Source organism: Chiloscyllium punctatum, chromosome 5, assembly GCF_047496795.1.
Source record: "Chiloscyllium punctatum isolate Juve2018m chromosome 5, sChiPun1.3, whole genome shotgun sequence".
Classification (NCBI taxonomy): domain Eukaryota; kingdom Metazoa; phylum Chordata; class Chondrichthyes; order Orectolobiformes; family Hemiscylliidae; genus Chiloscyllium; species Chiloscyllium punctatum.
The window spans coordinates 119,206,964-119,230,869 of NC_092743.1; the positions used below are offsets into that span (position 1 = coordinate 119,206,964).

The 23,906-nt window shown below is 40.4% G+C and overlaps 1 protein-coding gene across 1 annotated transcript in view; it reads right to left on the minus strand.

Moving 5' to 3' along the window:
* Positions 1–23,906, minus strand: part of colec10 (collectin sub-family member 10 (C-type lectin)) — a 240,100-nt gene that overhangs the window by 214,283 nt on the left and 1,911 nt on the right. The window contains exon 2 of the mRNA XM_072571217.1: positions 16,979–17,084. Within this exon, the coding sequence (XP_072427318.1) occupies positions 16,979–17,013 (35 nt within the window). The 5' untranslated portion in view covers positions 17,014–17,084. The remainder of the gene's footprint in view (positions 1–16,978; positions 17,085–23,906) is intronic.

Below are 23,906 nucleotides of genomic sequence, written 5' to 3' on the forward strand. Positions count from 1 at the left end.
GGCCAATTCACCTGACCTGCACATCTTTGGACTGTGGGAGGAAACCGGAGCACCCGGAGGAAACCCACACAGACACAGGGAGAATGTGCAAACTCCACACAGTCAGTCGCCTGAGGTGGGAATTGAACTCGGGTCTCTGGCGCTGTGAGGCAGCAGTGCTAACCACTGTGCCACCGTGCCGCCCACTGCCACCGTGCCGCCCACAAATTTGGGTTCAAACATGATGCCAACATTCAAATAGTCTAGTTCAGCCTCAGGCATTGTCAGAGCAAAGGATGGAGGTTGAAGAGATATAGCTAGCAACTGGAATTTACAGCAAGAAGAAGAACCAAAAACAAAGATTTTCGTTGTCATCTCTGTCTCCGATATCAGCTCCTGTTCACCGATGATGTGTTGGAAACCCCAACTACTCGCTTTGACAGCAACACCAAGGTATATGTATCTGACCTGATGGAGGGTAGGCATGTGATTTACCGTCTCAGAACGGGTGGTCTCACCTAAAGCGTGTACATGTTACTCTGACACTGGCTCCTGAGGGACTTATTGGAAATGGAAAACATGAATGGATAATTTGATTCACTTCATGTGATATCAAGACATGTTTGAAGGTATTAGGTACAGTTGGCCTTGCCAACATTCCAGCTGTAATGTTGAAGGATTGTGCTACAATACTCTTAGACAAGTTGTATTGGAATAGTTACAACACTGACATCTATCTGAAAATGTGCAAAATTGCCCAAGCATGCCCTGTTCACAAGATGTAAAGCAAAATGGATACAGGCATCGACACTTTTATCAAATTGCTTAACTTACTCAGCATCCTGTTGACCAATGCTCAGTTTGGAATCTGCCCCAGTCACGTAGCCCCTGATCTAATCACAGTCTTGGTCCAAAGCTGATCAAATTTACTGAATTATTGAGATCAAATGGAAGTGACATTTTGTGCAAGTGCAGGATTCAATAAAATTCAGAGAAAATTAATCATTGACTGGAGTCATGATTAATATAAAGGAAGTTAGTTGGGGCTTTTGAAAGTCTATCAACTTAGCTCCAGAACGTCACTGCAGGAATCCCTCAGTGTTGATATGTTCTAATGAACCTGTTCAGAGATGTTATTACATATCGCTGGCACAAGTAGGATTTGAACACAGGCTGGATTAGTGGTGCTGGAAGAGCACAGCAGTTCAGGCAGCATCCAACGAGCAGCGAAATCGACGTTTCGGGCAAAAGCCCAACACAGGCCCCCAGCGCAGAGACAGAGGCATTACCCCTGTGCCACAAGAGCCCTAGTTCCTCAGTATTGTGTCCTAGACCAAATTATCTTCAGTTGCTTCAACAATGAACTTCTCTCCATTATTGTATCAGGAGAGCAGAAGCTCACTGATTATTACATATTGTTCAGTATCATTCACAACTCCCCAGGTACTGAAGCAGCTAATGCATGGACGCATCAAAACTTGGACAATGTTCTTGTGCTGGAGCTTATAAATGACAATATTTGTGAAAAGATGGGTGGCAGGACAAAGATTGGCCTGAATCTAGTAACAGCAAAAAATAACTAAAAGAATTATAAGCAGGGAAAAATTAGGGAAAGAGAGAAAGCTAGTTAAAAATATAATCACTGATAATAAGACTGTCTCAATATATTTAATAAAGAAAAAAGAACTCAAAAAGTGAGCTTTGGTCTTAATTAAAAGTGATTCTAGTATTTAATAATAGAAATTAAGGAGATGGCAGATGAACTAAATAGGCACTTTTCATTGGTCTTCACAGTAAAAGATATAAGTGACACCCCAGAAATAACTAAATCTTTTGTTTCATATTAACCTTTGCCAGTTTTGAACTCAAATTCAGAAGTGGTAGTTCCAAGCAACAGACTTGCGCAAGATACTTACACATTTTAATTACTTTTCAAAGAAATACAACGAATATGGAAAAGAGGAACTTCGTGATTTGAGGCAGAAATCTATTTTCCAGTATCAAGTATATGAAGTACAAATTTGATAAACATATGAACCATGATCTTCCTAATATGATTTCAGATAAGCTTCCAAAACATAAACCACATAACAAGATGCAAGTGCAAATCCTGCTGTAAAGAAAGTTTAATTATCATGCAGGTAGTTTTTAAATAAGAAACACTATATAAATAATTGCCTGAAGTACAAAACTTGAATATTGCTAAAAACAGATACATCTTGTCAAAGCTTTTTGTCATGCATTCATTAAGACAATATTCAAGAAATACCAAAGTAAAGGGAAACCAGTATTTACACTGTATAGAGTGACACTGCTGATTGGTTAGCAAATGGATGCTGATCGACAGAGGTGATGCCGTGGAGCAAGCATTGGTTAATGATGCCTGACCGTTAACTGGAAAGCTTTGTTGAAATATTAATCCTGGTAGCTTGATATCATTAGTCAAGGCATTGCCATGAGGTATAATCTGGAAATGACAATCTTCTATTTTGCCCAGCTAATTTTTCTTGTATTTAACAGATCTACTGCAAGGCCCTAAGGATTATAGAGGACTGAAGAACAAGGTAAGCGATTTTTGTGAGAAGCATCAACATCAGTTTCTGATATTTAGGACCATGTGGAAAGTAGTTGGGGGTGTTGGATGCAAGTCAGCAGTATTTTTAACACCATCACAACTACCGTACTACCATCCCCTTGCCCCCTACCCATCAATCTCCCCCGCTCTATGTCCAATCCTTCAAGCTGGTGCTGAGTAATTTGAATTACGGAAAATCCAAACCCAGTTCTCCCAACCAAACTCCCAACCATGCTAATAGATGTCCTCAAAAGTTGACTAATGGGCATGTTAAATGGTGGCAAGCTCGCTTTCAGTTGAACTAATCCCAATGTTATTTAATTAATCACTTCAGGTCTTCTGTTGGCAGTGGGGCACAATGATCATCTATTCGCCATTCCACTGAAATTTAATTCCACCACCCCATCTAATTATACCCTTCCCAATTCCAAGCTTGTCTCCCCTGGAGCAGAATTTTCTGCCTGGGGTGTGTACTATTGAAGCGAGGAAGTGCAACAACTTGGCAAAGTCCCTTCAGCCTCTTTCGATCCTGCTCCACAGCTACCCAATGAAGGACCAGTGCTCTGAAAACTAGTACTGTACTTCCAAACAAACCTGTTGGACCATAACCTGGTGTTGTGTGACTTTTAACTTGTCCATCCCAGTCCAATACTGGCACTCCCACGTCTGTCAAAGCTATAACCTCTGCCACCTTGATGGACAAAGGCAGCTGGTGGATCGGTGCACCGTCACCTGCAAGTTCTCCTGAAGTCACAAAACAGGCTTTGACTGTTACTTTACCTAAAGCTCAGAGGGCTCTCCACCAATGGTATTGAGAAAACTCTTTCAGAACATGGGGTTGCTGCACCTCAAAAGCAAATGCTTTTTTGAATACAAATTGTCATCTATATAACATTATCTCAGAATAGTGTTTTGGACTCCAACTTGGTATCCACAGTTTGCTGTGAAAAATTGCAATGAGGGCAGAGCCTAAAAATGATCCTAGTTTCTATTGCTAGCTTGGATCGGGCAACTCTGTTTCCCCACTCATGTTACAAGCAATTTGGTGAAAGATGTGGAAAATCATATCTCAAGAACTTGATGAGTTTTTTTAAGAAGTAATGAAGAGGATTGATGAGGGCAGAGCAGTGGACGTGATCGACATGGACTTCAGTAAGGTGTTTGACAAGGTTCCTCATGGTAGACTGGATAGCAAGGTTAGATCTCTTAGAATACAGGGAGAACCAGCTATTTGGAGACAGAACTGGCTAGAAGGTAGAAGACAGAGGGTGGTGGTGGAGGGTTGCTTTTCAGACTGGAGGCCTGTGACCAGTGGTGTGCCACAAGGATTGGTGTTGGGTCCACTGCTCTTCTTCTTTTAAATAAATGATTTGGATGAGAACATAAGAGGTATGGTTAGTAAATTTCCAGACGACACCAAAATTGGAGGTGGGGTGGGCAGCGAAGAAGGTTACCTCAGTGTTACCCAAACTGTGGTTACATCAGAGTGGTGCAACGGGATCTTGATCAGATGGGATAATGGGCTGAGAAGTGGCAGATGGAGTTTAACTTAGAAAAATGCGAAGTGCTACATTTTGGAAAGGCAAATCAGAGCAGGACTTATGCACTTAACGGTAAGGTCCTGGGGAATGTTGCTGACCAAAGAGACCTTGGAGTGCAGGTTCATAGATCAAAAAAGATTTTCAAGGATATTGCCAGAGTTGGAGGTTTGAGCTATAGGATGAAGCTGGACAGGCTGGACTGTTTTCACTGGAGTGTCAGAGGCTGAGGAGTGACCTTATAGAGGTTTATACAATCATGAGGGGCATGGATAAGGTAAATAGACAAGGTCTTTTCCCTGGGTTGGGTGAGTTCAGGACTAGAGGACATAGGTTTAGGGTGAGAGACAATAAATTTAAAAGGGACCCAAGGGGCAACTTCTTCACACAGAGGGTGGTGCGTGTATGGAATGAGCTGCTAGAGGAAGTGGTGGAGGCTGGTACAATTACAACATTTAAGAGGCATCTGGATGGGTATATGAAGGATATGGGCCAATTACTGGCAAATGAACTAGATTAGGCTGGCATATCTGGTCGACATGGACGAGTTGGACTGAAGGGTCTGTTTCTGTGCTATACATCTTTATGACTCTAAGACTACTGTTTTTGGCAGTGGTTAAATATGGCTTGGTTTTCATATGTTTTGACTGGCTGGAAATGAGGACTTAGAGTGTACTAGTTAGGCTGTTAATGTTTCCTTCCTTATTTCCAAAAGAGATTCTACAAAAGCCAATAGAGATGCATAATAACTTAAAATAAACAAAAGTATGTTGGAGCTTGGGAAAATCTATTCTAATGGGTTTATTTCTCATTTTAGTTATTTTTCTTTGTGGCATGAGATATATTACAATAAGATTACTCCTGATATGTTCTCATTACTATATTATTTGCATGGTGGTCATGTAGCACAGTGACAGTGATCCTAACCCTGGGCTAGAAGATCCAAGTTCGAGTCCCATGCTGGATTTGTTGGCCATGGAAAACACCTTTATAATTTTGCCTGCCAAGTTGTTTGTTGACCTAAACATCCTTCCAAAGTGCTTGATTAAAAGCAGGAGAGGCTTCTGATCAGTCAACCCGCAGAAGTCAATGGCAAACCATTACAGAACTTTGCCCATAAGCTCAGAAACGTTTCCCATTAGCTATTTCTCCTATCCTTATTTGTTCAGTGGTACAATATACAATCTGAACCTTAATGTTCAAGAGTCCAAAAGAGTCCTTTTTTTTGGAACTACTGCCTTTCAAATTGTTGACCTTACAATTAGGGTATTTTTTGCTGCAATTCAATATAAATTACCATATTCCAGTAAATAGTGAGTCATATCCATATATATATATATATATACATGCATATAAATATATATATATAAATCACTATTTGCAGGTCATAGGGAAGGGAAACGAATACAATGCAAGTTGCATAATAACTCATGAATCACAAGTAACTTAGTCATGTTTATTTTCAATGAGGAAGACTCTTTTTCCAACTGCTGAAATGTGAATGCAGGGCTGAGTAATCATTTCACATACTTAATTTAGCAATCACATAACCAAAATTTCAGTTTAACATGCCTAAAAGATTTGCTGTCTGAGAGTGAATCAGTCCACTGATTGATACTCTAACAACTGTTTTCTTTGAACCCATTTTACTTCAGAGTTAGCAAAGTTTCCAAAGAGCAATCACAAAGCACTACAGACACTGGAAATCTGAAACAATAGCAGAAAAATATGAAAACAGGAAATACTTAGCAGGTGTGTCACCGTCTGTATAGAAAGAAGCCAGGATTATCTATTCTGGGGCAAGACCTTTAATCAGATATTATGTGGAATCTTACTCATTTTAAAAATGATTGATGGTCCTTGACCCCACATTTGCTGGCGGGGGTTGGTTTATCATTGAGGCGTCACTGCTCCAAGGAGACCTTGTCAAGCGTTTCCATTTTTCAAAAAGAAATGTCATCACTGTTGCCAGGCAAACTTTTCACATGGCCTCTGGCTGTAAATACTTCACTAGCCCCTGCAGCTACAATAGAGAGAATATGGAGGTAGGATTCATACTCTTGTTCTGCCACTGCCAAACTACCTCCTGCCTGGCTTTGGCCTTAATGGGAATCTCCTCTGCCCCCTGGGACACCCTTCCAATATCACAAAGGGAGCTTATATGGTGAAATCAAGAGCTAGCCACCACTGCCAGATTGCTATCCCTTGCTGCTTCCAAAGTGACTACTGCATGTTCACCCAGGAGTGCACCTTCACTTGTTTACAGAAAGCATTAGGGAAAAGTAATTCCCATCATAGTAAAGTATTAGAGTCATATGCATGGAAACAGACCCTTTGGTCCAATTAGTCCATGCCGACCATATTCCCAAACTAAAGTAGTCCCACCTGCCTGCACATATCCCTCCAAACCTTTCCTATTTATGTACTTAGCCAAGTGACTTCTAAACATTGTAACTGTACCTGCATCCACCACTGTCTATTCCACAAACCATTCTCTATGTAAAAAAAGGTTGCCCTCATGTCTTTTTAAAATCTTTCTCCTCTCACCTTAAAAATATGCCCCCTAGTTTTGTACTCCCCCATCCCAGGAAAAAGCCCTTTGTCATTTACCTTATCTATGTCCCTCATGATTTTATATACCTCAATAAGATCACCTCTCAACCTCCTACACTCCAGTGAAAAGAGTTCCAGTCTTTACAGTCTATTTTTATATCTCAAGCCGTCCAGTCCTGCAAACATCCTGGTCAATCTTTGCTGAACCCTCTCTAGTTTAATAATATCCTTCCGAAAGCAGGGTGACCAGAACTGCATACAGTACCCCAGAAGAGGCCTCAACAACATCCTGTACAACCTCAACATGACACCCCAGCTCCTATCCTCAAAGGTCTGAGCAATGAAGGCAAGTGTGCTAAATGCCTTCTTAACCACCCTGTCTACCTGTGATGCAAATTCAAAAAGTTATGTACTTGAACCCTTATGTCTCTCTGCTCTACAACAATACCCAGAGCCCTACCATTAATTGCATAAATCCAGCCCTAATTTGTTTTCCCAAAACGCAACACCTCACACTTATCCAAATTAAACCATCTGCCACTCCTCAGCCATTGACCTAATTGACCAAGAGTTCTTTGTAATCTTAGATAACCTCCTTCACTGCTCACTATACCATTTATATTCTCATTTATATAAATGACCAATAAAAGCAGACCCAGGACAGATATCTGTGGAACACCATTAGTCACAGGTGTCTAATCTGAAAAATAATCCTCCACTACCACCCTTTGCCTGCTACCATGAAGCTAATTTTGTATCCAATTAGCAAGCTCACCTTGAATCCCAAGAAATCTAACTTTGCTAATTAGTCTACAATGCAGAACATTGTCAAAGGCCTTACTAAAGTCCAAGTTAGTAATGTCCACTGCTCTGCCCTCATCACTCTTTTTAGTTACTTCATTAAAAATCTCAGTTTTGTGAGACAGGATTTTCCTCAAAACTATGCTGACTATTCCTAATCAATCGTTGCCTCTCTAAATGCATGTAAATCCTATCTTAATGATTTTTAAGAAGATTTGTAGCTCAGGTTGATGATAAGTATGTAAATTAGCTCGCTGAACTGGAAGGTTTGTTTTCAGATGTATCGTCACCATTCTAGGTAACATCATCAGTGAGAGTCTCTGATGAAGTACTGATGGTATGTCCTGCCTCTCTATTCATAGGTCTTAGTTTCTTAAGGGGGTAATGACATTTTGGGTTCTTTTTTTTCAAAGGAAGGGAGATAGGATCTAAATTGATGTGTTTATTGATGGAGTTCTGGTTAGAATGCCACGCCTCTAAGAATTACCAAGCATGTCTTTGTTTTGCCTGTGCCAAGATGTGTGTGTGTTGTCCCAGTCAAAGTGGCGTCCTTTTTTGTTTGTATGTATGGAAACTAGTAATAGTGGGTTATGTAGCCAGAATTCCATCAATAAACACATTAATTTAGACCCTACATTTAGACCTACATCCAGAACCTCAACCTGAACTATAAATCTTCTCAAAATCATGCTCTCTTGCTCTTAATGTATTCATAGAATCTTTTTGAGTTATCTTTAACCTTATCTGCCAAAGCTATTTCATATCTCATCTTTGCCTTTCTCATTTCCTTCTTAAGAGTGCCTCTACACCCTTTATACGCTTCAAGAGATTCATTTAATCCCAGCTGTCTACATTTATTGTATGATTTTTATTTATTCGTGACTAGAATTTTATTCATTGATTGTTCCCTAATCTTACCAACCTTGCGTTTCACTCTAACAGGATGGTGTTTCAGGGAAATTTCAAATCCCATCTGTGAAATTCTTCAATTTGAATAATTATTCTCTCCATTTCCCAGAACTGTTAAATTCTTAGCTGCTTCTCTCTCCACAGATGCTGCCAAACCTGCAGTTCTATTCCTTCTAAAGGCCTGTAATGTGGAAATCTCAATTTATTTTTCTGCAGCATCTGAGCAGCAGCTTTTGTTTCTAGTAGTTTGGCAACATGACCCTTGTGGTTTTAATGAGAATCCCAGATGCAGAAGCAGAGCAGAATTCTGATACGCAGCATTTGAAGTGAAAAAGATGTTTCAGCAAGTACTTGAGAACATGAACAAAATCTGAGCCTTTTGACTAAATATGAACTTTCCTTAGCAATTTGGGATAAATAAACATTATTGTAGCCATCCAACATAGTTTTCCATTAGCTGAATGTCAACAAATGTGGCGAGGATGTACTAATAAAGATAACAAAGATAAAAATGTAAATGCTGACACAGCATGACAAAAATAAAAACTGGTGAAGCAGGCCATTCAGCCCATTAAGTCTACACTGACCCTCCAAAGAGCATCCCACTTAGACCCATGCCCCCCCCTCCCTCCCAGCTGTATAACACTGCATTTCCAATGACTAACCAACATAGCCTGCATATCCCTGGCCACTATGGGCAATTTAGCATGGCCAATCCAACTAACCTGCACATTTTTGGATTGTGAGAGGAAACTGGAGCACCCAAAGGAAACCCACACAAAGATAGAGAAAATGTGCAAACTCCACACACAGTCAGCAGAGGGTGGAATCGAAGCAAGTCTCTGGAGCTGTGAGACAGCAGTGTTAACCACTGTGCCACCCCGACTGAATCACTGTGCACCCCTAATGGTTTTAAGACCTGCATGATCTGGAGCTGACAGTTACCCAATATAAAAAACATAACATATATGAAAGAGCTTACGCTCATATAGTATTCTATCACATCTCTCAGAAATGTCCTAGTATCCTTCACACGGTGAATGTCTTTAACGTACAATCACTTTTATTAAAAATTGCAAAAATATTACATGCAGCAAGTCCACACAAATAATATTGAAAAGATCAACAAATTTATCCACTTTTGATAATAATGAAGAGATTACTGCTGATGAGGACATGGTTATCACATCCTGGGAGTGATCTTCAAGTAGTGTCATATAGTGCCCTATTTTTAGCTAAACATGCAAGCAGAGCCTACATTGAACAATTTATCCAAAGATTATGCATTTTTGTGTGGTTTGGAATATTAACCTCCACAAATGTCAAATGTGAATGTTTACCTTAAGTGAACTAAACTGAATGGATAGGATGATCAGCATGTGCTGTTTCAGTGTCGCTACAATAGCAACTCTAACAAACAATGTGGAAATTTGCACAGGCACGTGATGTATGCAAAAAACAAGACCGATCCAAGCTGGCCAATACCAGTCTACTTACAGTCATCAGTAAAGAGATGAAAAGGATAATCAAGAGAGCAGTCAGGCTTAACAATAACCTGCTGACTGGTACACAGTCTGGGTTCTGCCAAGGCCAATCAGCACTTGACACAAACATGGGGAAAGAAGATAAATTCCAGAGGAAAGGTGAGAGTGAATGCTCTTGACACCAAGGGTGTGTTTAACCAAATGTAGCATCAAGAAGCCCTAACAATACAACAGTTATCTGGAATCAGTCCCTTCCATAGACTCCAGTCTGTACTGGATTACTGCTCCAGTGGCCTCGGCACCATGCACTGAAATTCCTAATTCCTAATTCCCCCAATACTTACACCTCTCTCCCCTCCTTAAACTATCTCCTTAAAAATGTATTCTTTATTGTCCAGCTTTCTAGTATGACTTTTTTGGGTTTGACATATACATTATTTGATTTTTGCCTCTGTATCATGTTTTTAAGTACTTTTATAAATGCAGGTCATTGTAATTTCCATTATTTTGAAGTAATATCCTTTTGCCTTGAAAACATCTTAACATTGAAAACAAACCCTTCACATGTATTCTGAAACATTTAGTGGAAATGATTTTAAATTGTCACTTATTCATTTCTCACCCAGGCGGCTGGTGACCAGCAGAGGAAAATCAAGAGTCAACTTTGGCCATACCTTTTGAGGCTGATGATCCCTCTGATAGAATTGTCCCCCAAAGTGGAAATGGGCAAGAAGCACAAATGGTTATTTTCAGCAGGAAGCTGTTAAAATTAGGATCCTCTGCCATTGTAGGACACCAATATTAATTCCAATTCTCCACATTCTCTCATTTATAACAGATCCAAACAGTGGTCTTTGAAGAGTCAATTATAAATAAAAGTTACCTTCCCGCTAAGATGTCTTTTTATCTTTACTGATTTCTTCTAATCTCAATTCTTAATGTTGCTTTCCCTGAGAACTACTATGATAAAGTAATAACTTAATACATTGTCTCCGTTCTCAAAGCCTTTCCATTATCTATAAGACACAAGTCAGAAAGATCATGCCATATTATCATTTGCCTGGAGGAATGCAGCTTGAACAATGATAAAGAAACTTGACAACATCCAGGGAACAGCAGCTTTCTTCATCACAATACATTCATCATTTTGAACATGCATTGTTTCTAACACCAGCATGTTCTGGCACAAATAGGTTCAATGGTTAAGAGAGGTGAAAGTGAGCACGGCAGATGCTGGAGTTTAGAGTCTAGAGTGTGGTGCTGGAAATGCTCAGCAGGTCAGACAGCATCTGAAGAGCAGGAGAATTGACATTTCAGGCAAAGGCCCTTCATTAGATCCTGAAACAACGATTTTTCTGCTTCTCAGATGCTGCCTGACCTGCTGTGCTTTTCCAGTACCACACTCTTGACTCAGTGGATAAGATACACTGCAACTACGTACCGAGTCTTCTTCAATACTACTTTCCAAATCTACAATCCCTAGTCACCTAGATGATTTATAGATCTCAACACAATGGAATACAATCATCCTCAATTTCCCCTAGAAGTCAATTTATTGCCTTTTTTTATCATTGCTGGGTCAAAAACCTGAAGCACCTTGCCTAACAGTACAGCATGTGATGTATCTACATGACATGGACTGCAGAGTTCAAGATGGTGCCATCTCCATCTTCTCAAGTACAGTTCAGAATGGGCAATAAATGCTGATTTTTCCATGGATCCCCATATCCAATGAACAAAACAAAAGCAATCCTCTTGGGACTGACATAATCACAGGTCAGTGAGTGACCTAGTGAGCTTGCTATCTTCATGGCTCAGCAACTCACCGGACAAAGAGGTATCGAGAAAACTTTGTTAATTATTTACAATTACTGGACATGTCATTAGTAGCTAAACATCAATTATATGTTCCATCAACAATCTTGGATGCCACTGAATACAGTATTCAACAGCACAGTTTAGACTGACACCATATCACCATTTGAAGGTGATCAAATTGAAAGTAGAACATTGGGATTGGCAGCACTATATCACTGAACTTGCCTATAGATTAATGTACTAAAATTGATCTGCGTTGCTTTCCCATTTAAGTCATAGCGAGTGTCCCATCATATTTCCCAAACTTTCCAGTCGTGAGCAAAATCATGATTAAAGAGCTTGAACCTGCTGCTCTGAGACTGAAAATGTTTTAGCATTTATTGCCAGAGAATTCACTATTATTATTTGGAAACTTTTTTTGTTATCTAAAAGAATGAATATCATATTAAAGGGAAAATGTCAGTGAGATTAAATTTTCAATATAAAGCAACTTAACACAGAAGAAAAACATTGTTTTAGTTATTTCACTTTCAGAATTCCCCTATTGTACGTAAGGCTGTGCCAACATTTATCTGTCCCCTTCAAAGCCTGGTACTTTCCAAGGGAAATTCAAACATGTTCTTGATAAATCGTGACTCTGATATTATTTAAACACAACAAACCGTTCGACAAAATATCATTGATTTTTAAAAATTATTCTGCCAGAATTTGGGTGGTAATGTTGGGACAACCCTTCCAAAGATAAACAATGATGTCATGCTGGGGAGAATCTTTAACTATAAAACTGGAATTGTGATGGTCATTAATTTTGCAGTCATGTCTGCAGGAGGTTCTGTAAAGAAATGTGGTTCATTTTGAAGCAGAGAGCCACCATCTAATGGCAGTCAGTGCCAGACCTACTTGGATAGCAATGAAAGAAAGGACAGGAACTCTCTAAGGTATTCAAGCAAATGTGTATAGCCAAAGAAAAGATTTGCTTTTGTGAGAAATGTTCCAAAGCCAAGGACAATTCAAATCCCTTATATTCATTTATCATCCTGTTGTATTAGTACATTTTCGTAAGTTCATTACTGGGTTTTGGTGAGGTATTGCAAATTGCATTTGTATTTACAGTATGTCAGTTGGGCCATTGAGTCTGCTCTGGCATTCAATAAGTTTGTGGCAGATCTGATACTCCTCAACTCCGTTTTCCTACATTCTCTGCATAACCCTCAATTCCCAATTGCCTTGACAGCTTTGAAGTCACATGACACCAGGTTATACTCCCAATAGGTTTATGTGAAATCACAAGCTTTCAGAGCGCTGCTTCTTCATCATCACCTGATAATGAAGGAGCAGCGCTTCGAAAGGTTGTGATTTTAAATGAACGTGTAGGAGTATAACCTGGTGTGGTGTGACTTCTGACCCTGTCTACCACAGTTCAACACTGACACCTCCACATCATGGCCTTTCCAGGTTAGAGTTGAGTGCTGATGGGATTGCAGTCCAATGTTAGAACAAGGGATGTTTTTGATTGAATAGCTTGCCAATAGTCACTAACCAGTCAGACACATGAATATTAAATGCTTGGTAAAGCATAAGAAGTCACTTCACTTCTAACCGTTCCTGTCAGTGACTCCCTCCTTCTCTGCAGTGTGCTCATTGCAGATTTTGCAGATACATTCAGCATGGAAAATCAGTGAGTTAATGTGAACTTTATTATTATATGCACTTTTCTCCCTGTAAAAAATCATTGAAAAGTTAGGTCTTGTTGAATGATGTGTAACTGAGTTATTTTAACAGCATACTAATTACAGAAAACAAGATCTTTATCCTTAAAACCTAATCTTAGAAGCCTGGAGTATTATTCCCATCTATCAATGATCAAAACTCCACAGATTTGTTTCAAAATTTAAGATATTCTACATCTATCCAATGTATCTGTTCCAATCTTTCACCTGAATGACCATCTTCCTTCCCACCTATCTGCTCCACCTTCCCACCGACGTATCCCTAACACTTCCAACCTTCATCGACCTATCACCTACTTTTCCCTTCACTCTCCACCCCCCCGACCCCCTCACACATTTATCTCTCAACCCCTTCTCTGTCCCCAGTCCTGACGAAGAGTCCTGCCTAAAACATCGACTCTCTTGTTCCTCGGATGCTGCCTGACCCACTGAGCCTTCTCTAGTGCAACATTTCATCAACTCTGCTTAGCCTACTGGCTGACATCACTGTTCCAGGCTACCAGAAATCTCCTTTTGATTCTATGGTTCTATGTTAGCAATAGAATACAATTGAATCAATAGTGGAAATGGACAGGAGAACCTAGTTTTCTTGGAGATCAAGTCCTTTTAATTTCTGATTAAAATTAGAACTTGTGTGTGCAATGGAAAATATGAATCAGTGTCCTTAATGACGATTTATGAAATTTATGATGATCTTTTTAAGCCTCTGCAGATAAAAATGAATATATTTCAATAGGTTATGAATTTCTGTTGAAGAAGCCAGAAATCTGATCGCATAGAATGGAGTTGTTGGGAGGACAGTGAAGTGATTTTGAAGCACTGGTGATGGTATTAGAGTCTAGGAAAGTCACAGAATGTAAGAACACTGAGTCATAGAGTCATACAGCACAGAACAGACCCTTTAGTCCAACGCGTCCATGCTGACCAAGTTTCCTAAACTTAACTAGTCCCATTTGATCAGACAAGTGTATAAAAGTGAAGTGCTGGAAAGGGGGTCTATTAAAAATAAGAAAAGTTGCAAGAACAACACTGAGGACATTCTGAGGGTGGAAATGCATATTAATCCATTTTGTGGCCTGAATCAACATTGTGCAGATAGCAGATCCCTAATTACATGGCTGGAACGAGAAAGTCAAATCACCCTATCACTACCATTATCATAAAATACTAAAGTTAGTCACATGGTTGACAAAAGAACAAGAGAGAATGGAGTGAGAATATTTTTCTGTGGTAAGTAGAATGCACAACTTAAAAGTATAGTTGAAGCAATCAAAATAATAACTTTCAAAAGAAAGTTGGACTTTTATCTGAAAAGGGAAATAATTGCAGAGCAATGTGGAAGGAAAAGAATGTGAGACCTAATTGCTTATTTTCTCAAAGTGTCATAATGTACCAAGTGACCTCCTTCATTGATTTTAGAATCAGGGACATGAATACCAGGTATCTCTGACACTGTACAGAACATCCAGCAGGCTTGTTGCAGGCATCTGTACATGGCTAGCCAAGAAAATAATAGTTGGGTTGTCCCTCTCCACTTGGTTTTCTTTTATTTAAATAAATTTAAGAAAAAGATGGATGGATCCCTTTTCAACTGACATATCAAAAAAAAGCTTATGCTCCAGAATTTGTTACAGCCTCGCCAAATGTTTCCACTACAGTTATAATACTGGCATCTATCCAGCATTGTAGAAAATGGTAAAGACATTACCTGTACTCAAAATATGGGACAAATCCAATCCAGCCAATTACACACCATCACTCGATGCTTGATCACCAGTAATGTGATAGAACGTGTTCTATCAAGTTCTGTCAAGCAGGACTCACTAGACAAACAGGAGGCTGGAAGAACACAGCAAGTCAGACAGCATCAGGAGTTGGTGACCACTGCAGATGCTGGAGATCAGAATCAAGAGTGTGGTGCTGGAAAAGCACAGCAAGTCAGGCAGCATCCGAGGATCAGGAGAATCGACGTTTCGGGCATAAGCCCTTCATCAGGAGTGTTTCAGCCTGAAACATTGGCTTCTCCACCTCCTGATGCTGCCTGGCTTGCTGTGTTCTCCCAGCTCCTGCTTGTCGACCCTGGATTCCAGCATCTACCGTTTTCTTTTGCCTATAACCAAGCAATACTTGCTAAGCATTAATCTGGTTCTGCCAAGGTCACTCACTTGCTGCTGAACGCATTACACAGCCTTGGTTCAAACACGGATGAAAGAGATGAATTCCAGTGGTGAGGTAAGCATGACTGCCCTTGGCATCAAGGGCACATCTGTCTCTGTGTGCATCACGGAACTCTAGCAAGGCTGAAGTCAATGGGAATCAAGGATCATACTTTCTGCTGGTCTGCTGAGTGGAATTATATCTGGCACAAAGGAAGATGTTTTGAATTGTTGGAGGTCAGTCACTTTTTCTCCAGGACAGCTCTGCAGGAGTTCCTCAGGGTAGTGCCCTCGGCCTAAACATTTTCAGCTGTTTCATAAATGAACTTCCTTCCATCATAAGATCAGAATGAGGATGTTTGTCCATGATTACACAATGTTCAACTCAATTTGCTAATCCTCAGATACTGAAGGAGCAAAGAACAGGACAGCATCCAGGTCTGGGCTGAAAAGTCACACATAATATTTATGTCACACAATTACCTGGTAATAACATCTCCACATAGAGGGAATCTAACCATCACCCCTTGATATTCAATGGCATTACCATCAATGCATTTCTCACTGTCAACATCCTGGGAGTTGTCGTTGACTAGACACTCAGCTGGACTAGGCATATGAATATTCTGGACACAAATGTAAGAGACTAGAAATCTTGCAATAGGTGACTCACCTTCTGACTCCCCAAAGTCTGTTCACCATTTACAGGCACAGGTCTGGAGGACGAGGGATAAACTCTCCACTTGCCTGAAAGAATGCAGCTCCAAAGCAACTCAAGAAGCTCGACACTATCCACTACAAAGCAGCCACTTAATTGATACCACATCTACAAACATTCACTGTCTCCACCCCGACACTCAATATCAATAGTGTGTACCACCTACAATTCACCAAGGCTCCTTTGACAGCACCTTCCAATCCCAACTCTACCATTTAGAAGAACACGGTTAGCAGACCCTTGGGAAAACAACTTCCTACAAGTTCCACTTCGAGCCACTCACCATCTTTTCTTGGACACATATTGCTATTTCTTCATTGTTACGGGATCAAAATCCTGGAACATCCATCCTTAATGGCAAAATATACCAACCTAACACTGCTAACATGAAATTGCCTACAACTTGTGAACCTTGGAAATTATGTAGGATCTCCACCAGAGAAATAGATCATCCAGCTCAGTTTTGCTGTTTTTCTCACATTTGAAATGTATCTCTTCTCACATTAGATCAGATCCCCCCCACTGGAGGATTAAACATCGTCAATAAATAAGGTATACTATAACAGGAAGGATAAACACCATAAATCAAGCAACTGGAATTTAAACCTAGCGATGGTAATAAACCCATCAGTTAAAACCTGAAGCCACCCATGCAGAAACATTTGCAAAGTACAAATAATTAGAACACAATAAACAAGATTGAGCAGAAAATCATACCTTTTATGGTGACAAACACTGAGGAATTCTTCCATTCCATGGGTGGAAAGGCAATTTTGGTGAATCGTAAATCAGGATCACAAATATTGGGCTGAACCATCCACCACTGAAAAGAAAAACATTCTTACAGAAGTCAAATGCAATTGTAGACAGACAGCAATGAGCCATTTAACTTGTCCAAAATGTTAATTGAATCACAGCAGACAGATAGCTGCATGCTCTAAGGTGGCTTGCCACAGTTATTAGGACAAAGGTAAAATGACCAAAAATGAAGATTGTCGAAGTTGTTGGAATATAACAACCAGGTATGGAGTGGTATGCTATAGAAATGCATCATTTCCATACAAAAGTAGTTAATTCTGGTGCAGTGCTGTTCCTGTACTGTTCTGCTGCCCACATACTTCTGTCAAAATTAGCTAATCTTCCACAAGATCAATTCAGGTCAGTCAACTAAGTGATCAGTTTTAAACAGTGCTTCCAAAACGTGGCAAATCACCTGATTCACCAGGGATAGAGTACAGATGTCAGAAACCATCATAAGGAAAGGCTACTAATTTTTTTCCCCTTCAGTCTCATCAGCGGGAGTCCTTCCATTTTCTTCTTGAAAGATGTAGCAAGCACCAAGACTGCTGCTGAAGGCGTGCAGCCACACCATAGGATGGCTCCAAATTGAAATTGAATCTAAGTGCACTCTATAGTGGCCACTTGCACAGGGATGTACAATGTCATTTGCGATATTTCAAATTGGCTGTGAGATGACTGATGTTCTAATGTTTAGTGCGTGCTAATGCATCAGGAACAAATTAGAAGGCAAGACCAATAAAAACACAATACTGTTGGCCCTGGCCTTCTGAGAGAGTTGGCTTTCTCACTTTCTTAATACAAACTCTCAACAAATACAACTAGAATTCAAAGTCAAGTGTGGTTTCCTCAATCTGAATGAAGGAATTAGACAGCTATGGATCATCACCATTGAGTATGAGGGCAGCTATGCTGCAGCTTTATAGATCTTTAGTTAGGCCACACTTGGAATATTACATACAGTTCCCATCATCATGCCACCAGAAGGATGTGGAGGCTTTGGAGAGGGTACAGAAAAGATTTAACAGAATGTCACCTGGTATGTGGGATTTTAACTATAAGGAAAGATTGGACTGACTGGGTTTGTTTTCATTGGAATGCAGGAGGTTGAAGGGTGACCTGATAGAATTTTATAAGATTTTGAATGTCAGGCATAGATTAGAAAGCATGAGGCTTTTTCCCAGAGTGGAGGGGTCAGTTACCAGTGGGCACAGGCTTAATCTGCAAAGGGGGATGTTTAAAAGAGATATGCGAGGCAAGTTTTTCACACAAAGATTGGTGAGTGCCTGGAACACGCTGCCAGAGGAAGTGGTGGAAGCAAACACACAGCAGCATTCAAGAAACACCTGGACGAATACATGATCAGGAAGGGTAGAGGGATGTGGATCCTAGAACTGAAAACACATTTAATATGGAAGGGCAAAATGTGTTGGCGCAGACTTGAAGGACCAAAGGGTCTGTTCCTGTGCTGTACTGTTCTTTGTTTTGCACTGTTCAATTTTATTCTGAACTGCAAATAGGAACAAATCTTAGTTTTGGTAACCAGATGAGGCACCTGTTATTCCTTCCTTATGGCGTCAACTGAATTCAACACCAGATGTGCAGTAAAACGGCAAACAATTTACAATGTGGCAATTTTGACAGAAACAGGAATCTGTAGCAACATCCTGTGAAGAAATTTCCAGATGAGAATTTGATGTCTCAATTTTACAGGAATTTCTGAGCTGCAAGTTCAGTCATTGAATTTTAATGAATGGACTCATCATAAAGAACAAATATTTGAATAAAATTGAAACTACAATGCAATTGTTTCAGTTTGAATTCTGGCTAAAGGTCGCTGGTCTAAAAGATTAACTCTTTTTTTCTCTTTGCAAATGTTCCTGAATTCAGGTGAGTGTTTCCAACACTTTCTGTTTCCTGTAGCTTTCCAGCATTGCAATAGTTTGTCTTTGCTCCAGCTTTGGGTTGCAAATTTTAGAGCATTTGTGGGTGTTATGATAATGTGATTTGAGGTATTGGAGGGCAGATGAGGCATTTACCCTGGCAGAGTGGAGGAGGACATTGACCCTCTTCCTCCAGTACTCTGCCTTCAAAGAGGGGCACCAAGACTGACTTCCCCTGAGTGCCATGTCTGGGGTAAATATCAGCAACCACGCAAGACAGTCATGGATTGGCACTGCTTGTCTGGGTGCACAAAAGCTTGTAAAATATTATACGGGTGCAAGTGACAGTGGCCAATCCCAGGGTGTCGGCTGAGTGGCAAATTGTTCTGGAACAGCGCATGGTAAAATCGGGTGGAAATTGGACATGGGAGATGCCATGGGAATTAATGCAGTGAACTCGATAAGATATGGCAAGAAAATGCGTGAGAGCTCATGGTGGCAAACCCTCCAAAAAAAAACCTGACACAACTTGGACATAGCCAGAAAAAAATTGACTTCATATTTCTATCTACATAACATTTGTTGCAATATTACACGTACCTATGATCAGGCATGCATTTAAGAGAACTAATTAATTATATTCGTATGATGTCATATCATGTGATATTCTGGTACTAGCCCAGCCTTGGATTACAACTGCTATACTTTGTAATCCATCAGATCGTCACAAAGTCAATCAGTTTGTTAAGTGTTAGGGCCCTGACCATATTGATGTCTGTGATCAAGTTGCAATATACATAGTTGCTTTGTGAATAAACCTCCTGATACTTGTTCTCAGTAAGTGCCCCAGTTTAGTGTATATATTACAAGAGTTAACATAATTCCAGAGATCACATTTCCCCTTAGAGATATCGTCTGAAATCACAAATCAAGTTCCATATGGAGACAGACATTATACTTCTTTATGTCACCAACATCTTCTCAGAGTCTTTAAATGTCTAATTTGTTACTTTGCTTTCCTGTCATCCAAAACACCATAAGACATAGGAGCAGAATTGAGTGATTCGGCCCATTGAGCCTGTTCTGCCATTCAATCATGGTTGATATATGTCTCAACCCCATTCTCCTGCCTTCTCCCTGTAACCTTTGATCCCCTTACTAATCAAAAACCATCAGTCGCTGTCTTGGCAATGAGTTCCACAGGTTCACCACCCTCATCTCAGTTCGAAAGATCATCCCTTCACTCTGAAGCTGTACCTCAAGTCCTAGTCTTTTCTACTAGTAGAAACATTTCCTCCATGTCCACTCTATCCAGGCCTCTCAGTATTCTGAGATCCCTCCTCATCCTTCTAAAGCTATGGGAAGGTCAGAGTCAGAAGGTCATTGAGTACAGATCCAGAGGCCGCAACCACTTCTCATACGACAAGCCCTTCATTCCCAGGATCATTCTTGTAAATTCCTTTTGATTCTCCTCTAATGCCAGCACATCAAGGGCCCAAACTACTCGCAATATTCCAAATGTAGTCTGACTAGAGCCTTTTACAGCCTCAGCAGTATGTCCCTGTTCTTATATTCTCGCCCTTTCAAAATGAATGCTAACATTAAATTTATTTTCCTACTGCCAACTGAACCTGTATGTTAACCTTAAGGGAATGCTAAACTAGAACTCCTAAGACTCTTTGTGCTTCAGATTAATGAACTCTTTCCTGGATGAACAGATGTTTCCTTTAATTGAACATTGGAAAAACTGAAGTCATTGACTTTTTTTTATTAGATTCCCTACAGTGTGGAAACAGGCCCTTCGGCCCAACAAGTCCACACTGACCCTCCGAAGAGTAAACCACCCAGTCCCATTTCCCTCTCACTAATGATTAGTTTCCCTCTCACTAATGATTCTTCTGACAGAAAATTCATTCTAACATTTTCATCCCCAGTCTAGTCTTAAGCTGATTAAGACAGTCTGCATCTCTAGTCTTCTTAAAGTTGAATTTTTGATCACCAAGTTTGCCTACAACCCTTCTGTAAAATTTCCTGACTCTGACCTTCCCATAGCTTATCTACTGCTGAATCCCTCATTCATGATCTTATAACCTATGGACTGTTACGGCAGAAAGACAGATAGCCAAATCAAATCAGCTTCGCTATCCTGTATTTGCAACACAGTAACATTAAAGCATTCAATGTCATTCAAAATTGACCTCAATGAACATTTTGAATAGTTAGAACCAGATGTTGTAAATAACCAATACTATACACCAGGTTTATAGCTTAAACAAACGTTTTAAGAATTTATTAATAATGCAGTAGTTTTAGCGAAGCAAAGTTAAACCACAAAATAATCTAATTAGTGTCTACGATGCAAGTCCTCTTTAATCCTAACATCACTCACAAAAAGACAGACAGACAAACAGACACAGTTAAGGTATAAAACAGAAGAAAAGAGATATAACTGGGCAGTTCACTTAAGTGGACTCCATGATCTGCAACATTACAGGCACATGGGATTGTATTTTGCTTGGCTTCTGAAGACACCAATGCATTCAAAGACCTTCTAGTAAATGAATTGCCAGAGGAAGTGATGGGTGCAGGTACAACTACACCATTTAAAAGACATTTGTATAAGTAAATGCTTGCAGGGATGTGGGCCAAATGCAGACAAATGGGACTAGTTTAGTTTGGGAGCATGGTCGGCATGGACTAGTTGGACCACAATGTCTGTTTCTATATTGTACAACTCCATGACTAAACTCTGAGGAATATTCTCTTAATACTTTTAACTAAGACTCTATTCTCCAAATTTCCAGTAAGTTGAAAATGGGAACACAACCAGGGAGTAATCAGACCTCCATCCTTTCACAGCCACAATCATTCTGACCTAACCACAATTCAAAAATCGGTTTCTCTTTGTTGTTTCCCGATTAGTTCTTTCACTTGTTTCTTCCCACTACTCCCTGACTTGATGGCAGCTTTTTGATATCTGAAAGCATAGAGTTATGGTGAGGGTGGGAAAAGAAGGCAAGAGATGTGTACTTACCTCACCTACAACTAGTAAATCAAAGGAAATTTGCAATCAAGAAAGAGAGGATGGTTTGAATTATAAGGAGTTTGGTAGGCTAGAAGGTTTTTCACTGTCATTTAGGAGGTTGACGGGTGACCTTATAAAGGTTTATAAATTCATGAGGGACATAGATAAGGTGAATAACATAGGTCTTTTCCCTAAGGTATGCAGAGTTCAAAACTGGAGGACATATTTTTAAGGTGAGAGGTGAAGGATTTAAAAGGGACCTGAGTGGCAACTTTTTCACATAGAGGGAGGTTTGCATGTGGAAATAACTGCCAGAGGAAGTGGTAGATGCAGGTACAGTTATAACATTTAAAAGATATTTGGACAGGTACATGAATAGGAAAGTTTTACAGGGATACACGCCAGATGAGGGCAAACGGGACTAATTTAAGTATGTAAGTTAGCTCACTGAGGTGGAAAGTTTGCTTTCCATAAGACCAGAAGACCATAAGACATAGGAGTGGAAGTAAGGCCATTCGGCCCATCGAGTCCACTCCGCCATTCAATCATGGCTGATGCGCATTTCAGCTCCACTTGCCAGCGTTCTCCCCGTAGCCCTTAATTCCTCTAGACAACAAGAACCTATCAATCTCGGCCTTGAAGACATTTAGCGTCCCGGCTTCCACTGCACTCCGTGGCAATGAATTCCACAGGCCCACCACTCTCTGGCTGAAGAAATGTCTCCGCATTTCCGTTCTGAAATGACCCCCTCTAATTCTAAGGCTGTGTCCACGGGTCCTAGTCTCCTCGCCTAACAGAAACAATTTTCTAGCATCCACCTTTTCAAAGCCATGTATTATTTTGTATGTCTCTATTAGATCTCCCCTTAATCTTCTAAACTCCAACGAATACAATCCCAGTATCCTCAGCCGTTCCTCATATGCTAGACCTGTCATTCCAGGGATCATCCGTGTGAATCTCCGCTGGACACGTTCCAGTGCCAGTATGTCCTTCCTGAGGTGTGGGGACCAAAACTGGACACAGTACTCCAAATGGGGCCTAACCAGAGCTTTATAAAGTCTTAGTAGTACATCTCTGCTTTTATATTCCAACCCTCTTGAGATAAGAGACAACATTGCATTCGCTTTCTTAATCACAGACTCAACCTGCATGTTTACCTTTAGAGAATCCTCGACTAGCACTCCCAGATCCCTTTGTGCTTTGGCTTTATTAAGTTTCTCACCATTTAGAAAGTAGTCCATTCCTATATTCTTTTTGCCAAAGTGCAAGACCTCGCACTTGCTCACGTTAAATTCCATCAGCCATTTCCTGGACCACTCTCCCAACCTGTCTAGATCCTTCTGTAGCCTCCCCACTTCCTCAGTACTACCTGCCTGTCTACCTAACTTTGTATCATCGGCAAACTTCGCTAGAATGCCCCCGGTTCCCTCATCCAAATCATTAATATATAATGCGAACAGCTGTGGCCCCAGCACCGAACCCTGCGGGACACCGCTCGTCACCGGCTGCCATTCTGAAAAGGAACCTTTTATCCCAACTCTCTGCCTTCTGTTAGATAGCCAATCCTCAATCCATCCCAGCAGCTCACCTCGAACACCATGGGCCCTCACCTTGCTCAGCAGTCTCCCGTGTGGCACCTTATCAAAGGCCTTTTGAAAGTCCAGATAGACCACATCCACTGGGTTCCCCTGGTCTAACCTACTTGTTACCTCTTCAAAAAATTCCAACAGGTTTGTCAGGCATGACCTCCCTTTACTAAATCCATGTTGACTTGTTCTAATCAGACTCTGCTCTTCCAAGAATTTAGAAACCTCATCCTTAATGATGGATTCTAGAATTTTACCAACAACCGAGGTTAAGCTGATTGGCCTATAATTTTCCATCTTTTGCCTTGATCCTTTCTTGAACAAGGGGGTTACTACAGCCATCTTCCAATCGT